The sequence below is a fragment of the Squalius cephalus genome (genome assembly GCF_949319135.1).
Source record: "Squalius cephalus genome assembly, chromosome: 7".
Classification (NCBI taxonomy): domain Eukaryota; kingdom Metazoa; phylum Chordata; class Actinopteri; order Cypriniformes; family Leuciscidae; genus Squalius; species Squalius cephalus.
Genome location: NC_137128.1, coordinates 16,264,496 through 16,289,795, shown reverse-complemented (window position 1 = coordinate 16,289,795; position 25,300 = coordinate 16,264,496). Strand labels below are relative to the sequence as shown.

At 38.2% G+C, this 25,300-nt stretch overlaps 1 protein-coding gene across 37 annotated transcripts in view; it reads right to left on the bottom strand.

Moving 5' to 3' along the window:
- Positions 1–25,300, bottom strand: part of dlg1b (discs large MAGUK scaffold protein 1b) — a 133,017-nt gene that overhangs the window by 96,599 nt on the left and 11,118 nt on the right. For 21 of the 37 annotated variants that reach the window (XM_079877292.1, XM_079877293.1, XM_079877306.1 and 18 more), the window contains exon 3: positions 22,549–22,712. In XM_079877292.1, coding sequence (XP_079733418.1) covers positions 22,549–22,712 — 164 coding nt within the window. Of the gene's footprint in view, positions 1–19,290; positions 19,363–22,548; positions 22,713–25,300 lie in introns of all 37 variants that reach the window. The other 16 variants (XM_079877324.1, XM_079877327.1, XM_079877298.1 and 13 more) reach the window with 1 other exon arrangement.

Genomic DNA, 25,300 nt, shown 5'->3' with positions numbered 1-25,300 from the left:
TCAAAGAATGCAATATCAGCTGGCACTTTTCCACCAAGCACGCTAACTACGCTAGCAACCAGTAAGCGCAGGAAAGGACGGATACTGCTCAGAGGTTAGCAGCCAATTTACAGGTTCAGCTAAATATTTTACCACTATTATTCAGTCAAGCACCATGGGAAGTTAATTTGCTGAAATTCAAATTAGCAAAGGCCAGCAGCCTTTCTCCGAAGGGGATTTTTGAAAGAATGCATGGTAGAGACTGCAAGTCTCTTGTGTCCAGAAAGCAAAAATACATTTGAACAAATGAGTTTATCACGCAGAACAGTGACTCGCCGTTTACAACTAATTGGCGAAGATTTGGCCAGCGACTTAAAAAAAGTAATTTAAACTTTAGTCAGTGTGTAATGTTGCTGTTTGAGCATAAACAACATCTGCAAAGTTACAACGCTCAAAGTTCAAAGCAAAGGGAGATATTTTCTTTTAAAAGAAATTGCCTTTTAAGGACTACAACAAACGGCTGGTATGGACTACACAAGCTTCCTCCCGGGTTAGTGGCATCACTAACCCTAGAATTTACATAAACCCCGCCCCCAGAATACGATTTATGGATGATCAAGACAGAATTTTCTAAACGATGACTAGAAGATAACTACACATAAGCTACATAAATTTATCAACTAACCATTAGCCAGAAATGTCGTCATTTCTTCTCGAGTCTCTCCATCATTGTCTAACTCTGGTTTGAACACAGAAGCCTAAAGTTTTTGAAATCAGTTCAGTGAATGTCTATGTGAGGTAAAAGATTCAACAAGCTGTTGAAGCTCCGCCCCCTGTGCCGGGAGCAGCAGCTCATTTGCATTTAAAGAGACAGACACAAAACGGTGTGTTTTTGCTCATCATCAAAAAGTGATAATTTTAACATGCTCAGGGCTCGCAAAATCGCCTGCCCGACGTCCCGGGGCTATTGTGTTTTCCAGTCGGGCTACCAAAATGCATAACCGTCCTGCCCGATGGGCTATCTGAAATAGTGTTTGCTTCAGTCTTGTTATAATCAGATTCAGCGCGTTCTTCATCTTTAATCCGCAGCGGCGTTGAGCAGAGCGCACGTCAGAAAGGTGTGTGTGTGTGTGTGTGTTCATCTGAGTCTCATTGGTCTGTCAATGTCAGAATATTTGAGATGACCAATCAAATCAAAGTAGGCGGGCTTTATGTTCACAAAAAGCTGCAGTGCGCGAATTTGAGCAGAGCGACTCGACGCTTCAGTTTACGGTCAAGTGCGAGATAAGATGTAAGTAGCTAAACTAAACATTTCATATTTGACAGCTTTTTTAGGTCATAAATGTGAAACGAATGACAAAAATAATCAGACAAACGAATATACTTTTGTCGAATTTCGCCATTTTGAACTGAAAATAGGCCTATGTAACGTTAGTTTACTGTCATTGTGAGGGGACATTAAGAGAGCATTAACAATGAAAAAAGCCGTTTTCATGTTAGGCACAAGATTAATAATGAATGTGTACATGTTGAGAATTAATATACAATTTGTAGCCTTCAGTAAATTAAAAAAGTTCAGCTTTAGGAGGGGAAGAGACAGGGCAAGATGAGGAGACTGAGAGAAAAAGAAAGAGTGATGGATAAGAAGTGAGAGCAGGTATTGACACATAATCTACTGCCCACTGACATTGTTTTAAAGGAGAACTCCGGTCAATTTTAACATTGAGCTCATTTTTTTGTAAATTTGGAGTGCTGTCAGTACAGAGAACAACGACAAAAATCGGTGTTGCCTACACCGTGTTATCCTCTTTTTAAAATTTGCACCCTGTTGACTTAAATGGGGCAAGTTTTAAACCTGCTTTTAGCCTCTTAACATCCTTGATGTGTCATTACAAGTGCCCAGCCATGTTGAGTGATTCCTTCAGAGTGAACACGGGTGAATCTGACTGCAGTAGATGTGAAAGATATGAATAAAAATGATGTTATTTCAGCCAGCGCTCTGTTGTAATGACACATCAAGGATGTTAAGAGGCTAAAAGCAGGTTTAAAACTTGCCCCATTTAAAGGGACACTATGCAAGTCTGAGTGTTTTTTCTCTACGAGCTCCCCCTAGTGTCTGGTAGTATAATGCTTTCAAACACTCTGTCGTAAAAACGAACTGTTGTCCCTCCCCCCTTGCCACGAGCAACCCAGCTGATCAGCTGTCAACCTAGCTGAGCAGTGGAACCGGCTATTTTAAAACCAGTTATGTCTACCGAGGCAAGTAAAGCAATACTTTCTTTCCAACTGATGGCGATTTTTTTATTTATTGTGTTGTCATGCATACTAGTATTTTTACCGGGAACGAACGATATGAACGAGGCGAACTACTGCTTTCGTGTTTGTTTGTTTGTTTGTTTTTGGGAGAATGGGCATGAGCATAAAAAAAATATATATATCGGAGGCTAATATTTGTCTAAAGTTATATTAGCAAGGTCTATAAGTTCATCTGGTAGAATGATGGTTTACCTTTGCTTGTCTAAGAAAACATCAGAACGTTTTTTCTAGCTCGATCATGATATGTGCAACATTTTGCGCGTCTGATATTGCCTACTATCAGACGCGTTGACTTAGTGACATAAAATAAAAGTGTAAGTTACACAAATAAAACCGACAGAGGAACGGCCAAACAACTACAGAAATCAAACGTGTTTGCTATGACAATGCTAACATCAAAGTTATAGTATCTAGCGTACTAGTAAGCCCCTAACAGACAGCGATCATAATAAAAACCTTTACAGACAATAGCAAACATCCTGAGGTCGCAATTACTTGAAATTTAAATATTAAACACAGTTTATTCCAAAGATACTTAACTTACAAGTGCAACAGCAGAGCAGGATCAGCATCCGTTTTGCAGGCTTCTGTTTCTCTCAGTTCTCACCATTCTGAAAAAGCCGGTCCGATATATTTACTCGAGTCTGACTTCTTGCTCGGTCAGTCTCCCGTTTCCTCTTTCGTTGGTCCTCCGACAAAGATTTCCTAGCTTTCTGCTTCTTTTTTACAGGCTCAGCCTCAGCCATAACTCAATCTATCGTTGCCCTTTGCTTATAGCTAGCCCGCCGGTGCTTGAATGGGGGCGTGTACGTGTGCAGTGCCGTCAAGCAATTCGTTACATCGCGAGACCTGATATCACGCGATACTTCCTGACACCGACCCGCGTCCCAAAGTTGCAAGTGAGTTTTTTCCGCTCTCGGGCACCAGGGGGGTGCGAAACCACCACCATTCAACCCGAAATAAGTAATATAACCATTCCACTGACTCCGAAGCTGTTCAGTTAAGGTTAAAAAGTTACCTAGAGCACCTTTAAGTCAACAGGGTGCAAATTTTAAAAAGAGGATAACACGGTGTAGGCAACACCGATTTTTGTCGTTGTTCTCTGTACTGACAGCACTCCAAATTTACAAAAAAATGAGCTCAATGTTAAAATTGACCGGAGTTCTCCTTTAAAGCTATTTCTTATCCTTTTTTGGCCTTCAAACATCTTGAAATGGACATATCAGAGAAATAAAAAATTTGAACCCCCTAATAACCTTAAATGTAGGACCTATTTGATTATAATGCCCTGTATTAGGAATAAGATCAATAATGAATGTGTACATACTGTGAATGAATTTAATAAACTTAGTTAGGCTACCTAGCTTTCCTAGTAGCTTTCAGTAAATTAATGCGTCTGAGAAAATGATTCATAAATCAACCTATCAGTTGACCCTAAGTTTACTTCACTGACAGACAAAAATGAAAAGCCTATATCAGTCAAAGCTCAGCTTTAGGAGGGGAAGAGACAGAGCAAGAGAAAAACAAAGAGAATAGGAGTGTGATGCTGATGAGGAGAGAAAAATAATCAGCTGCCCACTTAGTTTAAAGCCAGGGTTTTTCCTGCATAGAGAATTATGAGGCGGCCGCCTCCGTGAAATTTCGTGCCGCCTCCGGCTCTCGACAAAACTCGGACAGACAGTCATGGTCAGATACACTTTTTCCACCGTGACGGTTCTGTTGCGGTTACCGCTTGTGTCCATTCTCAAACCGTATAGTGCTGCTGCTGCGCGCAGTGCGCGGATAAGAAATAAAAAACATTCCATTCCAATTAATCGAGGGTGGATGACAGATAAATAATTTTGTACAAATGCCCTGATTAAAAAAAAATGTAATATAAAAATATTCAGAATCACCGAAAACGTGAGGATGATTCTGTTTTATTTAATTTAATGTAAGTGGCGATTGATAGCCTATAGTTGATAATAATATAGGCCTACTGACGGTAACAAAGTTGCGCTGTTGAGGCTCGTGCTGTTATTTATAACATATTATAGTTAAGAAACAATATATAGCCTAGGCTACACACGATCAGAGTGATGTTTTCCTGAATGCCATCAAGATTGAAACCGAGACTGATTTCATAACAGTTTAACCTTATTATTAAAATACATTATTAGGATTTTACCACCTCCGCCTCGTTTTGAGCCAGGAAAAACCCTGTTTAAAGCTATTGTTATCCAATTTTTTTGGCCCTCAAAACATCTTAAAATGCACATATGTAGATCAGAGAAATCAAAATTTTCTTGGGGAGCCCCCGAACCCCCCTGACTAGTCTACCTCACATTCGGGACCTCCGTGATGATAAAACACTGCCATCTGCATGTTAATGAAACTTAATAGTGAGCATTAGACCCTAAACTAAAGTGTTACTTTTTTTTTTATCATACCCTCATTGGGGGCTGAGCCACAGACACAGACTGATTCATGTTCCATACTGGTCACACACCTTTCAGTTCAGTTAGAACCATATGCATATTTGTTGATATTTTGTGTTTTGAAAAAGTTTTTGATTCATTGTTTTGACTCCTAACCAATTTTCTACATTAATGAAATTGTCTTTTTATCTGGGCTAGTAAAATTCATTTCGGGCTACCAAAATCTGAAGAGTGCCTGCCTGAAGGGCTACCAGCGATTTTGAAATTTTGCGAGCCCTGATGCTATATAAACCTATCTGTGGGGTATTTTGAGCTAAAACTTCACATACACACTCTGGGGACATCAAAGACTTATTTTACTTGTGAAAAGGGCATTATACCACCCCTTTAAGTTCTATTCGTTAGCACTGGACAAAAGTAACAACATCAAATAAACTGTGCAGCTCTTAATTTTTATTTTCAGAGGGATTAATGATAATTTTGAGATCACTGAGGAGTTTTTAGCCATGGAGTTCATAAAGAGGACAACACAAGGAGTGGACTTGTATGACAGGTTGTCTGGTGTCATCGAGAGACTGAAGTTACCATGGTGTAAACTTGTGAATGTCACCACAGAAGGATCGCCAAATTTAACAGGAATAAATGTCGGGCTGCTGAAAAGAATCCAGGATAAGGTAAAAGAGGAAAACCCTGAGTTGGATGTAAATTTACCTACACTGCATAATCCACCAGGAAGTCATATGCAAGTTTATTGAAGCTTGATCATGTAGTGAAGGTAGTCGTAAAGCTCGTCAGGGCTCCAGACTAACTTTTTTTACTAGGTGCGCTCTGGCCCCTGACTGAAAATTTTAGGAGCGCAAGCAGAAAATTTAGGGGCACACCTTAAATCAGCTTGCAATGCAATTATTCAAATTTCCCCCAAAATAACTGTAATACTGACAAATTCTTTAATAATAAATAGATTTAACGTACAGATATTACAATGTGCAGTTTTATTTTAAGTTCACAGGGCTCCAGACTAACATTTGAGAGCAGTAGCACCGGAGCCACTGAGTTCTACAAAAAATATCTGGTAGCACTGAGAGGCTGACAATAAAGCACTAAGCTTAATTTAGGGTATAGATGAAATTAACTTTAATTATTATCATTCATAATGTCTTAATATTAATTAAAAAGCAAAACGAGTGAAAATAGCCCATAAGCATCCTACTGTTTATATTGGTAATTAAAATGTTTTAGTTGTAAGACAATCTTTAAAGGATGAACAAAAATTAGTTGGTCATCACATTAAAAACAACAAGTATATGATATTATAGTTTTGAAGTGCTGGAAAAAGATGTGTAGTACTTGTAAGCGTTTGACTATACACAATATAGTCACAATACCATAGTTATGGTTAGAGTTACTACATTAAATCCATGATGAATGTTGCTGATTTGTGGACTGAAAGCCTTCTAAAAGTTTTTCTCCTGGTTTCCACATCAGCGCTGTTTGATCTGATATCTATGGATTATAACAGAGAACTCTACGCCGAATCGGAATGTTTCTCTCTGGATCTCAGCGATGATGTTATTAATTCTGAGGCGAATTCAATGGATTTCTTCACTGGATCTCCAGAGTCTGGATCTCCTAGTAACAGTGTTGCGTGATCGAGATCGGCCGGCGACTGGCAAGTTCGGGGCGCTGCGTTGTCTATTATCGGTAAGAAATTAATAAACAGTCCGTGAAGCATAAATGAGTAGCGCATTTTCGTTCCGCTTTCATTTTGTTTCCATTCGTTGCTCGGCAACGTTGTGGTCGCTAAATAAATATTTGGTCGCACCGGCAGGAAAAATGGTCGCAAAATGCGACCAATTGGTTGAAGTCTGGAGCCCTGCTCATTAACTTCATACACGCAAGGGGACTTAGGCCCAATCCCAATTCTACCCCTTGCCCCTTCACTTTCCTCTACCCCTCTGTTTTGCTGCGCGTTCACGTGAAGGGATAGGGTTGTCTCGATTCTCTTTTGATTGGAGGGGTAGGGGTAGGAGGAAGGGCCAGATAGTCCTTCAAACAAAGATTTTTCGGGACCACACTTCAAACGAAGGGGTATGAGAAATGTCCCTGCATACACCTGCTACAGCGGCAACATGGCTGGCCAAGTGAAAAAGGAGAGACCCATAAATGTATGAATTTTTGGCATTAATAAGTATTTTAACGCCAAATAATCATTTGCTTTATGTTACATTCAATCTTGTGTTCATATTTGAGGTCATGTTCTTCAAATGTTTGCAAACTTCAGAAGACAAATGTTTGTGATAAACATTGGCGCATCTCCTGTGAAGTAGGCGCTAGCAACAACGTATAATGACGTGTAACAGTGTAGTAGTTGTGTCCCATTTCTTATGGGAATATTTTCACCCCTACGCCTTGCCACTCTGTTTCAAGGAGCAAGGGTAAGGGGTAGGCGAAGGGGTATAAAATAGAATTGGGAATGGGCCTTAACCGTTGTCAGTTCATTAAATTCCTTGAAGAAACTGATGCTGATCACCACACTCAAACGTCCGTTAGTTAAGTTTGGGGAAAGCATGTCAGCAAGCGTGGGAGCTCAAAGGGGAGATAAGCTTATTTTTGGAGTTAATGGACAAGGCTGACGATTTTCCTGACCTGAGCGACAGAGTGGCTTTGTGATTTTGCGTACACTGTGGACATATTGGCACACATGAATGTGCTGAATGAGAAGCTTGACATGTATACAAATGTGAAAGCCTTCAAAGCCAAATTGACTTTATTCTCAAGACAAATTTCAAACAACACATTCGCTCATTTCTCCACACCAGCGACACTGAAAGAGGCCCCTCAACATGCAAAGATATACAGCAAATCACTGGACGACCTGCACAGAGAATTTTGCCATCGATTCTCTAATTTTGAAAAAATTGAGAAGTCACTTTAGCTGGTGTCCTCTGTTACTGGACTCTGAAACAGCGCCACAGGAGTTGCAATTGGAACTGATAGATCTTCAGTGTGACTCTGTCTTAAAGGAGAGGTTTGAAGTTTTATGCTTCACTAAACAAAACCAAGTTTCCAAACATCCGACAGTTGGAACAGAAGACGCTGGTGTTGTTTGGCTCTACCAACAGTACGTGTGAGCGCTGACATTCAGCGTGATGAACATCAACAAAGCGCGCCACAGATCCCAGTTAACTGATGAACACCTGAGATCTGTCCTGAGAATTGCCACAACTAAACTGACACCAAACTTCAATGCGTTAGCAAAAAAAGGTAATCAACAACACTGTTTTCACTGAAACTGAATAAGGTAGGTAGGTAATCTTTCCTTTGTAGGTGTTGAGTTTCACATGTAATTTATATTAGTTCACCATACAAAAACGTACAAAAAGGGTTAAAAAAAAAACATACAAAGGGTAGATTTCTATATTTCCGTGGAGTTTCAAAGATTAAATAAGTTATTCATTTCAGTCATGACATTTTTTTAAATTAAGCAGATATTCTGCAAATGAGGCTCATGAAACCTAAGCATTGTCATTACTGAATGGGTCGTTCAATATGCAGTTAAAAGATAGACACATATTTTTTATAATGACAATTATTTATATTATATAAATATAAGTCTGCTAAAAGTTTTTGTCAACTTTGAGGAGTGTACTCATATAAATGTTTTCAAAGATAGCAGACATGGTCTAAAAGCCAAACAAGTTAAAATTTGATTTCATAGGGTCTTAAAGACTCTACACATATGACTGTGACTATGATTCACTTTTTATTTAGTTGGACACAACATTTGTAGAATTACTGTATGCACTACTGTATTCTTTTTATAGATGAAGACAAAACCTTGGAGCAAAATCTTGTAAAAAAAATATAAAGAGTAAAAAGAGATCTTAGGAGACAATGGATAGAGATCAACATTTTAAAAATAAATACTTATGAAAGGTATTATCGTCAGGAGGACTGACCAATGGCCCGGGGATAGCATCAAAGATACCAGTACTGTGGCATCACAAAAGTTTATCATTTGCACAATTATACCATTTCTTTATACACTTGAACGGTCACGCATAAAAACTATGTTGGTGCATAAACAGATACTGGTAGTTGATAAATTTTTCTGTTTGGCCGAAGACTTATTTTGATATCTTCACTAGGGATGCAACGGTACACGGTAAAATCCCGGACCGTTCGGTCAGCCCTACACGGGACAATCTACCCTCGTGTCCCGCGGGACTTCGGTTTTGCTATTGAGTTCGCGCTGATCCTTTTAGTTTTTGCTTTAGGCGCCGTTCACATATCGCGCCTAAAACGCGTAGAAAACGCTAGGCGCGCCGCGTTCTCCTTTTTCCAAAGCGCTAGGGCGGTTGCGCTCCGGAGGCGTCTGTCGTTGCTAAAGCAACCATCAGCTGCGCTCTGGTTGGTTCTTGTCACGTGACCTACGGTGCGCTTGCGGCATTCTGAAAAGTTGAGAATTTTCTCCACTGCTGGGGACATCGTTAGTGCCAACCGGTCTCGCCTTGCACCAGACAGTGTTGATAGACTCATCTTTTTGCACTAGAATCTCTCAATAGTGGATGAGTAAATAACATTGCACTTTGTATCCTGAATGCAGTATTTTTTTATTATATTATTTTGTTCTGCTTTTTTTTATTCAAAGCACAAGCTAATTTATGTTTGTTAAAGGTAAAAGTGCACTTTTTCTTTCACATTGATCACTTCATATACCAGTTATCAAGGTTTGGATATTTGAAGTGTGTTTGTTTACATTTTGTATTTCATATAAGTGATAGTTGAAGAGGTTGTATGACTTAGTGTTGTTCAGGACAGACTAGAGTGTTAATTTATTCCATACATTGATGTTCTTCCTACTGTGACATTCTGTTTATGCTCATAAGAAAAATAAAACATATTTTTGGGATGAAATAGCAGTCTCTTTCTGCACAAAACATGTACCGAAACCGAACCGAGACCGTGGCCCAAAAACCGAGGTACGGACCGTACCGTGGGCTATCTGTACCGTTGCACCCCTAATCTTCACTGAGAACATTCATGCATCATTCATACACTCATGTGCTCTGAGAACGGCAGCGCCTGAGCACACAGCGCTCACATTCTACATCTTCATTAGTTATGATTACTAAATAAAACTGTTAAAGAAAGTAAATTGTATATGAAAAAGTATAGCTTTTATATTATTAGCAACAGAAAGGCAAACACTATAATACTTTCTCATTTATCATATTTACCATCAGCATTCAGCAAATATGCATTTTTATGATTTAAACAATTATTTGAACATCTAATAAACATTTAAATTTCACAAACCTTGCAGTCTTAGTCGAATCCAGCTGTCAGATATTATGAAGTGTGCATTTGTAGCCTGCATGAACGTGTTACGATATGCGCGACGGTCAGTCTGTGTGAATTGAATGCGATCGACAAACTTTGAACCCTTGATTTCAAACTACGGTATGCTACATTAAATTCAGTTCCCACCGTATCATGTCATTTTCACTATGTGCTATATGTAAAAAAAATAATAATTCAGGATTCTTTGATGAATAGAAAGTTCTATTTCATTTATTTGAAACTGAATCTTTTGTAACATTATAAATGTCTTTACTGTAACTTTTGATCAATTTAATGCATCCTTTTAATGCAAAAGTATACATTTCTGTTATATCTTTTATATATATATATATATATATATATATATATATATCAAATAAATACAGCCTTGGTGAGCATAAGAGACTTCTTTTAAAAACATTAAAAATCTAAACTTATCGAAACTTATTAAAAATCTGCTAAACTTTTTGAACGGCCCCTGCCCCTTTAATCTAGAAAGTGAAGGTGGCCTTTTCGGTCGTATCGCAGTGCCCTGAAGAACGCGATTTTCACTCCAGAATTTGTATAACTATATCTTTAACGTTATTGTTCTATTTATCGCCCTCGGTGTGAACGGGCCTTTACTCCATCAGTGCTGACCAGTAGATTCTTGGACCCAAAAACAGCAGAGTATTTTTAGATGAAGAAATACTGTGTTCCAGCTTGATATCTCAGAGACACTAAATGCATAATTCAGCATAAAAGCACAAGGAGAATGAGAAAGCTTGGCATCTTCACCACCATGCAAAAAAATGGCAAGAGTAACAGGGACCTGAGAGACATCAGCCATGTGGTAGAGTATAGCAATTCACGTTTAGATGACAATGGTGCCTCCTACTTTTATCTGAATCTATTAATGCTGTGAGACCTCTCAAGACAGTGATTAGCGCAGAATGTAATGCCCAGAGGAGAATGGTCCATTTCTGAACCAATGAGTCATTCATTTGCATGGATTGAGATAATGTGTAGCATGACATTTGATGCAGGCTACGCTACGACTCCCACACAGCCGTACTACACCATATTTAGGCGGTGCACACACACACAGACACACACACACACACACACACACACACACACATAACTGAGCTGAATTACTTGTGTCTGTTTAATTCTTCAGGGCAGTCTATGGCTAGTTTTTTTATTACAGAGCTCTTTTCCACTGCTAAGCTTAATAGGCCTGTAGACTTAATAAAAGCTGCACTGTAAACTCTGACCCTGATTAAAGCGTTTCAGAGTGCATAATGTTGACAAGCAAATATCATGTGGACGGTAGAGCATCAGCAACTTGCAAAGAAAATGTTTAAGAGGAAAGTTTAAATTAGTTAAATTCTGATAAATGTATAAGGTGTAAATAAAAGTATTTTCTGAGGACAGTGAGAAAGCCAAAGATGTATTAAAAGTTTTTTTTTCTGACTTTGCCTCCTGGTATTGGGTGAAGTCGATGCAAAGCCCGCATGGAAATCTATGTGCTTTTAACTGCAAGTCTGGCATGCCTTGAGGCTGGCACCAACCAGAGGAGACATGAGAATGAGCAGTCATGCATGCAGAAAACATGCAGTCACTCCACACAACTGGAGCCCGTCTTCTGTGAAGCCTCGCAGTCTGAACGAGGAGAAGAGACAGAAAGAGAGAATTCCCACACAGGGACACAAACGCTGCTCTCTTGAGTCTCGAGCAGAAATAGCCTCATCTGCAACATTTCTGACAACAGAAGCTCATAGGTTATTCATCAATTTACTTAGAAATGTCATTGGTGGAGTCTATATTTAGGGATGATAAATTTTAAGTGTATGCAGTAGCTGAAAATAAATATTTATCACAGTAAACAGTACAGAAATGAAGTAAACATTCAGCGATTTGTGTGTACAGTTCAGTGCAAAACGTTACTCCACGCTGAGCCAAAATTCAGCTTGCACTGCAGTGCAATACAACTTTATTTACATAGTCATCATTAGGTCCAGCTTAGTCGAGAGTGCTTCATTCATACAAAATTTTGCCCACGCATTGATAATGAAAAAATAATGAAAATGTATTCTTCTCACACCATGGATGATAATATAACAGAAAATAAGTACTACACATCAGACACTGTTCTGGCCCAGTCACAATGACCACCTCATACGGTCAAGTTTCCCAAACCAAGAGACACACAATGCAGAATTTTCAAATATAATAATATACTGGCTCGAATCATATGAAAACCGTTTTATTACTACAAAAAGTTCCACAAATTAACACAATATTCAATATGCTTGCTATTCATATATTGTTGATAAATAGTCCAATATGACCCAAGCAATAGGTATTTCAGCCCACAGTTAAGAGAGCCAGTACTAGAGATCAAAGACAGGACGTCAGCCTCATGAAGGTCAAGATCAATGACAGAAGACCCTTGAGATAAACGGCTTTAAAGCAGTATGGGAAAGACTTGCATACAAAACACCAGATATTGTCAAGACTTCCTGCTGCCATCTTTCTTTCTTCAAAAAAAAAAAAAAAAAAAGAGCAATTCAGCATTGCGTGTTCAGTCATCTATGAACAGATATAATGGCTGAACAACAGCCCAGTGAGAAACTACAGGGGGAAGAAAGTGCAGAAGTTTCACGACATCACACCAGTGGTAATATAATCAGCCATTTTGGACAGCACGTCCCATAAGCTTTTGGTATTGTTGGTACATGGGGATACTAGGAAAGAAGACATGTGATGTCTCTGATGGTAAGTTTCATGGCTCACGGGCAGGCTGCTCTTCTGGATCATATGGGCTCAGAAGCTCTGCTTGGCAGAAAGGAGAGCACTGAGGCCCAAAATATGGGGATGATATAAATCATAATATCTGGATGGAATGAGTTTAACAAAAACAGCACATTGTCTTAAACTTGAGTAGATGACCTAAAAACAAAAGCTTCAAGATGCTGAGCAAAGCCAGATAACCAAACAGGTGCTGCTGAGAATCGGTTAAATCAGGGCCGGGCCATGGTTTTTTTATTTAAAAAAAAAAATTACGAATACTATTTTAATACTTTTAACTTGAAATATTACAAAAAAATGTGACTCACAGACTTGACAGATGGCCGATTTCACATGACTAAATTAGCATTATAGCCAGATAGCCTACAATGTCAAAAAGACCGAAGCCCTTTTGTGCCCAACAAAGAAAATGAAGAAGAGAAGGGAAGAAAAAGGGAATAAAGACAAAGCTAATGAAATGAAATGAATGAACAGTTTATCTAATTGCATAATAGTTAGACTATGCTAGTAACAACATGATTTGAATTAGCTAGCTAACAGAGCTGAACGGTTAATCGTTAAAAGATTGTGATCTTTGGCATTGAAAAATGCATTGTGAGAGCACTGAATCATTTAAGAGATTTGTTCAAAAACACTGATCCATCTAATAATAAAAGTGAACTCTTTATGAGTTAGTCATTGATTCATTCATTCAAAACAAAACAAAATAATTCAATATTTTTAAATAGACTGCAATCAACATTTTGTAATAACCTCTAGTAAATTACATGTTATTTTGTTTAATTGTCTAATAAAAAAATAAAAATCCAGAATCATGCAGATCTAGTGTGAGTATATGAACACAATAATAATCAGTGGAATTGACTGCAATGCAAGAGGCATCATGTAAAATCTTGCCTGTAGGGCAGCAAACTGATCAGGGCAAGCCCTGGGTTAAATACAGGGCAATGACAGGGACAATGAATAGTGCTCAATCAATAAGGGTTTTCAAATGGCAGACTGACATTTGGTCCCCCAATCTCGAATATTTGGTTATATTGTTGGTTAAGTATATTGTCCAAAGAAACAAAAAATAAATCGTATTATTATAATTATTATTTAGTAGACAATAACAACAACAGCAATAAAAACAATATTATATTAAAAGTAATTAAATTGACTCCCCAGGACGAGATGATAATACTGCCATAACTATGTAATTAGTAAAGTACTGCTGTACACAGAAGAAAAAAAAACGAACTATAATGCAGTAAATGCAATCACTCAGATGGTCGCAGTAAATCATCGTTAATCTGTGTGCTTACCTTGGTAGTAACAATACAAATGCAGTCCATTCTCTCATATCGGACAGAGACCTCGCGCCTCTCAGCATCTCATTCTTTAACGAGAATCACGCTGAATCCGTTCATAAATGCGGAGCTCACCGCTACTCCTCAAGGAACGAGAGAAAAATAACAGCCATCCACGTGTTTGTATTTGCTCTCCATGTTGGCCATGCCGATGAAGTTCGCGAGAGAGAGAGAGAGAGAGAGAGAGAGAGAGAGAGAGAGAGAGATGCGCGCATGTCTCCAAGTGAACCCGAAGGAGCATCAGCGAGAGCGCGCGCGCTGCTTCATCCAGCATCTCACTAATTCAACTGAAAAGTAAATAACTTTACTTTATTGCGACTATAAACCAATTTTTTAAAACCGCTGTAGACAACGTCTGTCTTTCTGGAAGTGCGTGCCCGCATTCTTGGATTCTGCGAAAAAAGAAAAAACTTGTGTATTACGAAAGGATCGCGTTGTCTAATATAGAGATAACAATATTCAGCGGTCCCAGACATCTATATGTCAATCAGCATCAGATTACATCAAAAAAGTCCTCGCGACATATTTGAATGTCCGTGGAGAATTGCGACCCATGAACAAACTTTAATACATTGTAAATGTATGTTTTTAATTAGCAAGCAAAAAAAAAAGAAAAAAGAAAAAAAAAAACTCGTTTCAGAGTAAAAAATCATATATCTTCAAATAAAAAAAATAATATCTCTGTTACAATTGTTTGATGAATGGCTCTTCAGGATAATCAAAACTTCCAGAATTTACCTGAACCGTATTATGCTAGTAAAGTGCTGTACATTTTCTGAACATTTAAAAATTACACTGCAATATAAATCATTCACAACTGAATGTGCCACATCCTTTAAAGACTGACACCATATGATTTGAAAGTGACAACTGATCCAGGAGAGAGAAATCCAGACACCCCACAGAGAAAGTGTTTTGGCAAAACTCAAGCATGTTCCCAGCTGAAGCGGCCCAACCATCAGTCACCTCACACACATTTTAACACTGAGCTGGCGGTGTAAAAGCAGCCTTTTATAGCACATACTGTAGATTGCCCTGAAATGCAGTGCAAGAATAAATATTTGATGTGCACAGTGATCAGCCCTTCCCTTCAGAAGCAGCCTCTACTAGTGCACACTGCTGTTGCATAAAGGTTTCTGGACCAAAGAAAACAAAAAGAACACTGGGTAACCTAGTTTCCAACAAAATAGTGCTATAATGAAGTCGGAACTTGGCCGCTGGAAAGCACTTAGAAACGGCCAACATTTCCTCTGACTTGTGAAAATGAACGTTGATTTACAAATACACATTCATCGCAAACATTTTCTAAACATCCAAGTAATTAATTCAGTGTCTCAACGCCATTATGAGCTGCTTTTTATACAATGGTAAGTTAAGTCCACACGTTATATTTGTTACTAGTTCAATAACGAAACATGCTGAACATAAGAAAGGGATCCCAACATAGGGCACTTTGCTTTGCTGATTGTAATGAGCGGGATTTTTTTTTGTTTGTTTGTGCATTTAAGTTTTATGTTATTTTTACCACACTGACCTGTATTAAAAAAAATTATTTAAACTGACATTATTTCGACACTCTACCTTCTAAACATTAGGGGCATATTTTAAGGATCTAAGCGCATGGTCTAAAGCGCACGGAGCAAGGGCACAAATCCTCAAGTCCGAATCCACTTTTTAATGACGGGAAAAATAGTCGGCGTGTCCGGCGCATGGTCCAAAAGGGTTGTCTCTATTCTCTTAATGAGTAATGGGTGTGTTTTGGGCGTAACGTGCAATAAACAAATCAGAGTCTCATCTCCCATTCCCTATACAAGCCAGTTGCGCTCGCGCCATGGCGGATTCACTATTTACATGGCGGAATTTGCAAGCGGAAAAACTGAACGCTTCTCTAGTGAGGAAATGGATCTGCTCGTGCGCAAGGTTAAAGTGCAAGCAGACCATCTACAGGATAAAGTGTACTTGCGTTGTGGACCTGCCTATAGGCACACATTACTAACGCGCTCTTTAAATAACAAAAAAAACATTCCTGGACTTTAGACGAGGTTTTTGTTGGTCAATGGCGCAGACTATTTCAGTTGCCTCAAAATAGCAACGCGCCAACAATGCGCCTGAACACACCTCGTTTTCAGACCAGCACGCCCATGGACGCACAAATGGTCGCAAATGCATTTGCTATTTAAACAACGTGGTGCAGGACGTGAAAATGATAACTGCGTCGGGCTGAAACGCTTGTGTCGCGCCTGGCGCTGCATTGCGCCAGATATTTGATAGGGCCCTAGGGGTTTTTGGTTCAAGACCAGCAGGCTGTCGGGGTGTGGAGCAGCTTCAGATCAAGCACCAGCACCCTGGGGGAAGTTCCTTTTAAAAGTAATGCTTTACAATATGGCGTTACTCCTTAAAAAAAGTAACTAATTGCGTTACTTAGTTAAAGGCACACTATGCAAGATTTGTACCTTAATATAACAGCTTCGAAGTCATTTCGATGGTAAACCAACTCGTAGTAGGGCGAATCATCCCGATAGCAAAGTAGGGGGGGACGCCGCTGGCAAAACCACCAATGCAGGTTTGAGAGGTGGCGCCCCGCCGAATCTCGCGAGAATTAGGGGTGTCGAAATTAATCGTTTCTACGATGCATCGCGATGTAGACGAGGACGATTCTGTATCGTTTCAGTAATAGACCATAACCGATTATAATGTACTGACGCTTTTCTGACGTCATTTGTCGCGTACGTGCTTTGTCACGGTAGCGTACAATGGCAGAGGGAGGCGAGACGTGAGTGCGAGTAATTAAAAATGCTCCAACTACTTTAAAAGCCTACATCTGGGCACATTTCAGCTTTTATGAACAACCTGGTAAGCCTAGAGACCTGGAGAAGACACGCGTTGTGGGCGCGCACAAATAAAATATGCAGGAAGTAATACCACTAACTTGATAAACAACGTTATCCGTTTTCACCCCGAGCTGTTAACGCCTGGCAGAGTCTGAATGCTTCAGAGTAAACGGATGAGCTCCAACGTCACCCGAATCCGCAGCCAAAAACAAATCATCAACCCTCCCCAATAATTTTCTCTGATTTAAGTATCCACACCCGATGGTAAAATTACAATTATTCTAATGTGTTGTTACACGTGATTATAAATGGATGATCGTCACCTTCAACAGTGGACTCGGCGACGGTTGATGCGCGCATCTCTAATGGTAACATAATACACTGATGAATGAGCGCTGCTTTTAAATGAACATTTCTTTAAAGCAAAATTGATTTGACAGAATTTCATTTTCTTAATGGCATAAACAGGCTTTACTCCCTTGAAACTTAAACTGGAATGTCACTGCGACTTCCCAAACAGGCGAACGCACACATCACTTGTGAAGTAAAATTGAAAATTGAGGATGCAGTGCATTTTTTTCACCTGTGCAGGGCTTGCTGGTTTGTTTGTTGTATAACAAAAGTTCTTATCAAATGTAAAGGTGCTTTCACACCAAGGGCCAGATTTACTAACAGCTTGAGTCACACAAAACCTTTTTTGGGGTTAAAGAACTTCTGTCAGGATTTACGCAGTAAAAAATTAGCACTGAAAAGGCATGCAGAGGGTTATTTTTCCGGCTGACCTTTTTGCATATGCATTTGTAGGAGTTTCCCTTTGCAATGCACAATTTATAGGAGAGTATTAAAATGAATAATAATGCAAGGTGATTCACTAAGGTTTGTGCTAGTCAATTTACTGGTATTTGTGCCATTATTTAATGCCCAAAAAAGCATGTCATAAACAAGACGCTAATTTGTGCTGCTCTTGGTGGATTGAGTCATTATGTAAATGATCCAGTTGCGTCTGGGTTCTTCTTTAACTTGCGCGTCATCAGGAGATCACTTCCGATGTATCTCAACATGGGGACAGGGTGTGTGTCAGTCAATAAATGGAAAAAGTAACTTGCATTACTTGTTTGAAAAAGTAACAGATATTTTGTTGCAATTGTAAAAGCAATGCGTTACTTGACTAGTTTCTTGAAAAAAGTAAGCCGATTCGTAACTTGCGTACTTGTAATGTGTTTCCCCTCAAGACTGCCCACAATTAGCCTTGTTATAAAGTAATGACACAAACCTCTTAGCCTCTCAGAATATACATTACTGTCTAAAAAAGTTCTTCCATTATGGACCCTTTTCACATTACCAAGTTTGGAACATAGAAGTAAACTATACTTATTTCTATAGAGGTACATGGAAACCATACCAAATACTATTTTTGTGTTTCCATTTTTCCAGCGGTAAAAGAGAAATATACAATTTCATTTCTATGACTTTGGAAAGATGGATTGTGCCAGTCAAAAGAGAAAAATTTACAGTCACTAGCTCAGCAGCTGTATTAGAAATCCCTTTGCAAGTACTGTATATAACACAAAGTGTTATAAATGTACAGTTAAAAAAATAATTTAAATGTTATAAACTTTGCTACATTTATGATGTTAAATATTGCATCAGAAATTTGTAATCAAAGTCTGTGTAATGAGTCCATAATGAAATTTTGTTTGATATCAGGTACAATCATAAGACAATGCGAAAAGTGAACAACATAAAATACACATTGTACATAAAAAAAAAAAACTTTTATCATACAGTCCTTGAATACGAGATTTAAATACACATTGGTAAAAGGGGATTTTTAAACTTACAACACCAAATTGACATTTTCACAAGCTTTAACTTATTTAATGAAATTATTATATTAAACAGCACAATTTAATAATCATGTAATTAAAAATCCAATTCCACAATTCATTAAAAAAAAAGTGATCAGCTAATCGGCTGATCGCATTCAGAAACAAATGTGTCACATTTTGAATAAAGTTTCAGCATTGTGAAAATGCAACCCACAGCTTGGCCACCAAAACTTGGTATCCCACCGATAATGCTATGACCTATGTCCAGAGAAGACCCATGAGGCGAGCCTAAATGAATGAGGGCACAATGACCCATGAGTCCCTCTATTCTTGGAGCAAACCCCGTCGACGAGGGTAATAGGAAATGAACGGCCCAGACATGCGGCCATGGGGGATGCCCAACCCACCAGACCCGTGCCGGTGTGATACTCACTTGGTCCAGCTCACTGTGGGAGGATTTCGCTTTAGCGAGCACAAGAAGGATTTCATTTAGGAGGGGAGAGTCCTGAGAGTGGCCATTTTATTAACACAGAAAGAAACAAGAGGGAAAAGAGAAAGGACATTGAAATACACAGCAGAGGTGCGAGTTAGATAAGTTTATTTAAAATGACCTACATTCCACTAGTATGAAGTTTAAAAGCTTGGCAATAGGCAACAATTAATATTTTGTTTGTATAAAACAAAATATTAGAAAGCCCTGTAAGTTAGAGCTGAATGAGAAGAATTATTCTAAATACGCGATTATTGCGTTAATGGTATAACGGATACATTTTTCAGGCTCTGGCAGTTCAAGCCTCAGATTTACAGGTTTTCTAAGTGATATTTACAGTAGCTGAACAAGTTTAGAGAATTAGATCAGCTTATTGACTAACTCACTTATAGAAATGTAAACACCATTTGGTCTTAAGACACTGGTCAGTCTGAGAATGTTGTAACTGAGATATTGGTCAATCAGTTGAGTTCCTTTTTCCCAACTAAGCTAATGACTGGATCCAATAATCTGTTCTTTTATAAATATACTCAAAGTGAGTGTTCATGTTGTACAAGTCTACACACTGCAGGCAGGTGGTGGTGTTGTGACAAATAGACTGATCCAAACATGCAAACTACATCAACACTGTTTACACAATGTTTTTATGGTAAGACACCAAGAATGTGGTCTGACAAGTCACTAACTAACATCATTATTGTTATTACAAGTGATCAATTCATCTAATTTTGTAGAACTCTGAGAAGCTAGGCACAACGCATGTTTATTTATATATAATCTTTTTAGTTCTTTCACAATTGTCAGATGTTATAGTTGAGCAAAACTTGTTTAGCAACCTTTAGTAAAACAAACTGTATCCACATTCACAAGACCTCACAAGACTATTGCGCTTCAGATTATGGGAGGCACTTCCGGTTTGGGGACGTTCCACTCAAAAAGACTTAAACAAATCATTTCAAATCATAAGGTTATGCTACAAATAATCCTTATCCGACAGTTTGACTGAATGAGCTGTAAAATTTACTTCATGTTCTATGTGTCATGGTAACAAGAATATATATGGCAAGAGCTCTTTTCAGTCGCTGAATTCTTTTCCTCTTTTTTCCTTTGTATTCCATTGTAACATTATGAAAAAAGACAACATATACTGCGCATTTGTGGTCTGCTCTCCCAATTTAATTTATGATATGTCCCATGAATAATTCACTGGAATGCATTAGAATCTCTGGTTTTCTCCCCAAATCCTTGCATCTCTTTCCAGGTTTGTTTAAATACAATATCTATTGTCTATCACAATGATGAAAAACACTTTGAAATATTATTACTCAATGTTCCAGTAAATGAAATTTTTTTTATTTGATTATAACATGTATATTGCTGCGGAAATAATCGATCTTTTGGGGTTATTAATGGCCTGTGCTAGTAATTTGTTGCTCTTACACTTTTAACTGTCCTTTTAATATCCGATGGTTGAAGGGTGAGTAGAATAATATCTCGTTATACACAGTTTTTGTAAATGCGTATTGCGTTTATAGAGAAAACTTTTCACTGATTGTCATGGGGCGTATGAAAAAGGTAGATAACCTCTGGAGTTACCTTAGACTGCCAAAGGTTATCTACACAGCAAGTAAACTAAAAATAGTAGTATGAGTGTTTCTTCAACTATGCACAACAATGGACATTCAGGAGAATTCTTTCATTACAGTGTTTTACAGCATTCTATAGTAGAATGACATTTGAAACTGGGAATGAACTTTGGAAACTTTGGAATAAAGAGCCTGAATCCTTTGTCTTGCCATAAAGATATGTTTCATGGCATGTTATGTTTCCTAAAAACACACAATTTCATTATGTAAGAATAAACATTTGATACACTTTCTATGTTCACACTATTAGCATAATTTGACAAAATTGCAGCTTGATTATAAATGATGCAAAATAAAAATGGTTCACAAGTGATATTTACCATGCTTTTTACTATTAAATTAAAGATAATTATTGGTGTGTAATGGTGTGTAATGAAGCTTACAAAACCATGTATAATATGTTTACTATTTTTTTGCATGTAGTACTAGTAGTATGCATTGTGAACCTTTGATATTTTTAACTGAAAGAGAAATAAAACTGACTGGAGGAGTCAATTGTTATGTTCTCTTTTCCTCTCCACGCCCAATTTTTTCTCCACATTTTTCAAAAGTTTGGTGAGAAATGACCAGCGCTGAAATCATTTTTCAAGACACACAAGCAAACATCAAGCAGCAAAAGTCTGAAGGTATCTGCATATCTACTCCTAAAAAAATATGAATTTTCACTGCTTGTTCAGTTTAGTTACTTAAAAAAGGATAATGAAACAACTTCTCTATCTTGTTGTGCTTTTAAGAGGTCATTTAGGGATTGAACATTGCTTTCTTTCAGGATATTCTGCATAAGTACATTATTCTGTTCCTCTGCTCAGGGAAAGAGAACATCTGCTACTAAAGTATTCAAGCTCTCAAACAGCATGCACAGAGACTGCAGTTAGAGCCATGGAGCGTAAAGACTCTTCTGTCATATTTGTTTTCAGCAGCATCACGCACAGCTACTGAGACCAAAAAACTCCCCCTGAATCCAGGAGGACAGTGTCTTTTCCGACAGTTTCTGTGAGTGTGAGGAGTCATTCAGCGAATGATTTCCAGTAGACTCTTTAAGATGGATTACAGTGAATTCCACCAACAATGACTTCTGTGGTAACATGCAAAGCAAGATGTCAGATTCTCAGATTGACTGATTGATGATAACATCAGAGTGTGTAACAGCAAAAGCACAAGTGTTTCATGTAGGGGAGACATTTCCGTTCCCGTTCAGGTGTGCGTTTCCCAAAAGCATCATTACCCAACTATGGTCGCAAGCTACGTTGAACGCTGTTTGCTATAGTTGCTTTTGGGAAATGCACCCCAGAACAGTTACAAATGATGTTAAAGAACAAAAAAGCCCCAATGACAGCATCAGCACAGCATCCTTTCATTTAATATTTAAGACTACCATCTATTCCCAATTAACATGTCAATCATGTCATGTTTGGTTGGTGCTTAGTAATCTAAATGCTGTCTAATTAAACAACCATGTTGTGGCATGACTTGTTTAATGAAAAACAAGCAGCATGACATTTTCTTTAAAAACATCAATGTTTTTACACTGTTTGTGAGATGTTAGCACTCTTACCTCTATGCTGGTGCTAAGGCTGGGCAGGGTGTCTGAAGTCACCGTTGTGCTTTGAATGCTGGAGAAATCCCACAGGTTCATTGGGGGCATCACATCGGGCACTTTCACCGATTCCCCGCATCTCTGATTATCCAATAAGGTCACTTCGTAAAATTCCTGGATATCTGTTAAAAGAGCAAATATGCATTTTCAACAGGAAATTTTTCTTTAATGTCAAACCTGAGAGAGCTTACTAAAAAGTAAGGGTGTCACGATTTCGATTTTAAATCGAAATCGATCGAAATTAATGCTCAATCTCGATTATCGAATCAAAAAATGGAATCGTCGATGCTGTCACGCCCCCATGTCACATCAGCTCGGCTTGCCAAGCGAAAGAAAAAAAAAAAAAACACACGTGTTGAAGTGCTGCCAACTCTCACGCATTCACCGTGAGACAACACGCAATTGACACTTTTCACACGCTCTCACGCACAGAAAAATCGCGAAGCAAAGAGGACACGGAGACCGACAGACTAGAGCAGGTTACTTTATGATATAAAAAATCTCAGCTCTCAGATTCTGTCAATTTTATTACGAAATTCAAACAATAAATACCGTTTTGGCGCTTGTAAATGTTACGTGACAGATCCCTAGCGCACGTGAAGATGCGATGATCTCTAGCTAATAGTAAAGAAAAACACGAACAATGTTGAAAGATACAGTACAACTTACCGAAATGTATATTCCTCATACATAATATCGATCAATCAGTGTTTTTCATCAGCGTGAAGAGGTCAATAACACAGCTGGAGAACAATTATGTCACATTTACCTCAGGAAAGCCATTTAATGACCATAATATAGGCTATAGCACGTAGTTGGCAAGAAAAAAATAGCTATAGAGAGTATTTAGCTAAATATGTGTTCTATATTACATATTATATTTTTTACTTATATCATTAAATAAAGTTGTTATTATAATAAAGAAATGCATTATATTTAATTATTTTTAACCTTAAATAATAGCCTACTACCAGCTGATAGGCTCTCTGTATGTTTACAGCATTAGGTGAGTTTTTTTTTTTTTGACAAATTAAGCCTATCTTGTGTAGCCTACCTAATATTTACCCAAATGAGTCAATATTAAATCAAATCACAATAATTGAATTGAACTGAAATAATAAAAAAGTGTAGCTTAATTGTACCATGTAAACATTGTAACATGCAATTGCGATGCAATTTTTTTACAATCAAACAAATCGAGAATCGAATCGAACCGTGACTTTAGAATCGAAAATGTAATCGAATCGAGGATTTGGAGAATCGTGACACCCTTACTAAAAAGGAACAGCAAGATACAGGGGCCAACAAACTATTTACTGTAGACACTTTTGTCACAAATAAATGTATTCACTGCATAGATAATTTCATTTCAAAAAAGTAATATCTGCTATTAATTCTAGCAATTGACTGCATGTTTTCAGTTCCCCTAAAGTTCACACAGGGCGTAGTTCATCATGTGTTTCTCTAACCTTTGACAACTATAAAGTGGCCAAATTTGTGTTCAAAATGTCCATTTTAATTGTCACTTGAGTATTCAAATCCCTTTTTTACAGGGAGCTGGATTCGTTTTTTGAAGGTCATTCAAGGACACACTAATTGTTCAGCTCTGAAATCTTGTTCATAACTGATCAGGGTCTCTGAAGTGATTTGGTGGCTAATGGCATGCATCTATAAATACACATCCTGGAGTGAACAACAATTTAAAGATTACAAACAAGAGTGTTGACTGAAGCTGGAGGGCATGGGAGATTTAAAGGTCATTCACAGCTGTTACAACATTCATCAGGTTACAATCATAATGATACAAGGGTCAGCACGCATGGCCTCATCAAAAACAACAGATGAACTTCTTATTATGAAAATGTCTTGCACTTATTTGAAAGCCACCACCCAGTCCTGAGTAAACAGGGCATATTTATGTATAAATGTGGCAGATAAGAAGTTCATACACTGTGACAATCAAACAAACAGAAACTGTTCACACATGCAAAATGTTTAAAAATTAGGGAACTAGTCCCTTCCACAAGCAGAGGGGAAATGACTGTTCGAGAGAATGCCTTGCTATGGTTGGCTATGCTGGTCGACGCACAGCCGAGAGAGAAAATAGCAGAGGGTTACAGGTATTCTATGCATGGAAGAGATTGGGTAACAGGGCTGAAAATACATGCTGGATCACATGGAGCTTCACAGAAATGAGAATAAATATTTTCATAATGCACGCAGCTGGTGGGGGTGATTCCCTCATCTCTGGTTTCCCTGTAGAAATACTGAGTCCAGTAACTTCACAGCCCCTTTAAAAAACCACTGGCTTGTAACTGAGCTCCAACTAATGTAGTAGAATGATCATGATTTGTCCTGCTATGACCATTAATAATTTAGCATTTTTAAATATCTAGATCTGAAATGTGACTTTGGTGCCTGTATTAAGGCTGGTCAAAAAGAAAAGTTTTGTTCCACCGACACGAAAGCGTCTAATCCAGGATTTATTTCTTGAGATTAATCGCTGTTCTTTCTCTTGTCAATGGCCCTGTAAGCCTTAGAGAAGCTGGAGGCGGTCACAGAATCCTACCATTTAACATCTCACTGACCTCTCAGTCATGCAACTATACTCAAAATAAAACAAACGCTAAACCGAAATGCTAAAGTTATTCAGGTGAAATGCAATGGCCTTCATTTCACTTTCTCAAAAATATAACTTTATTTGGGGGGG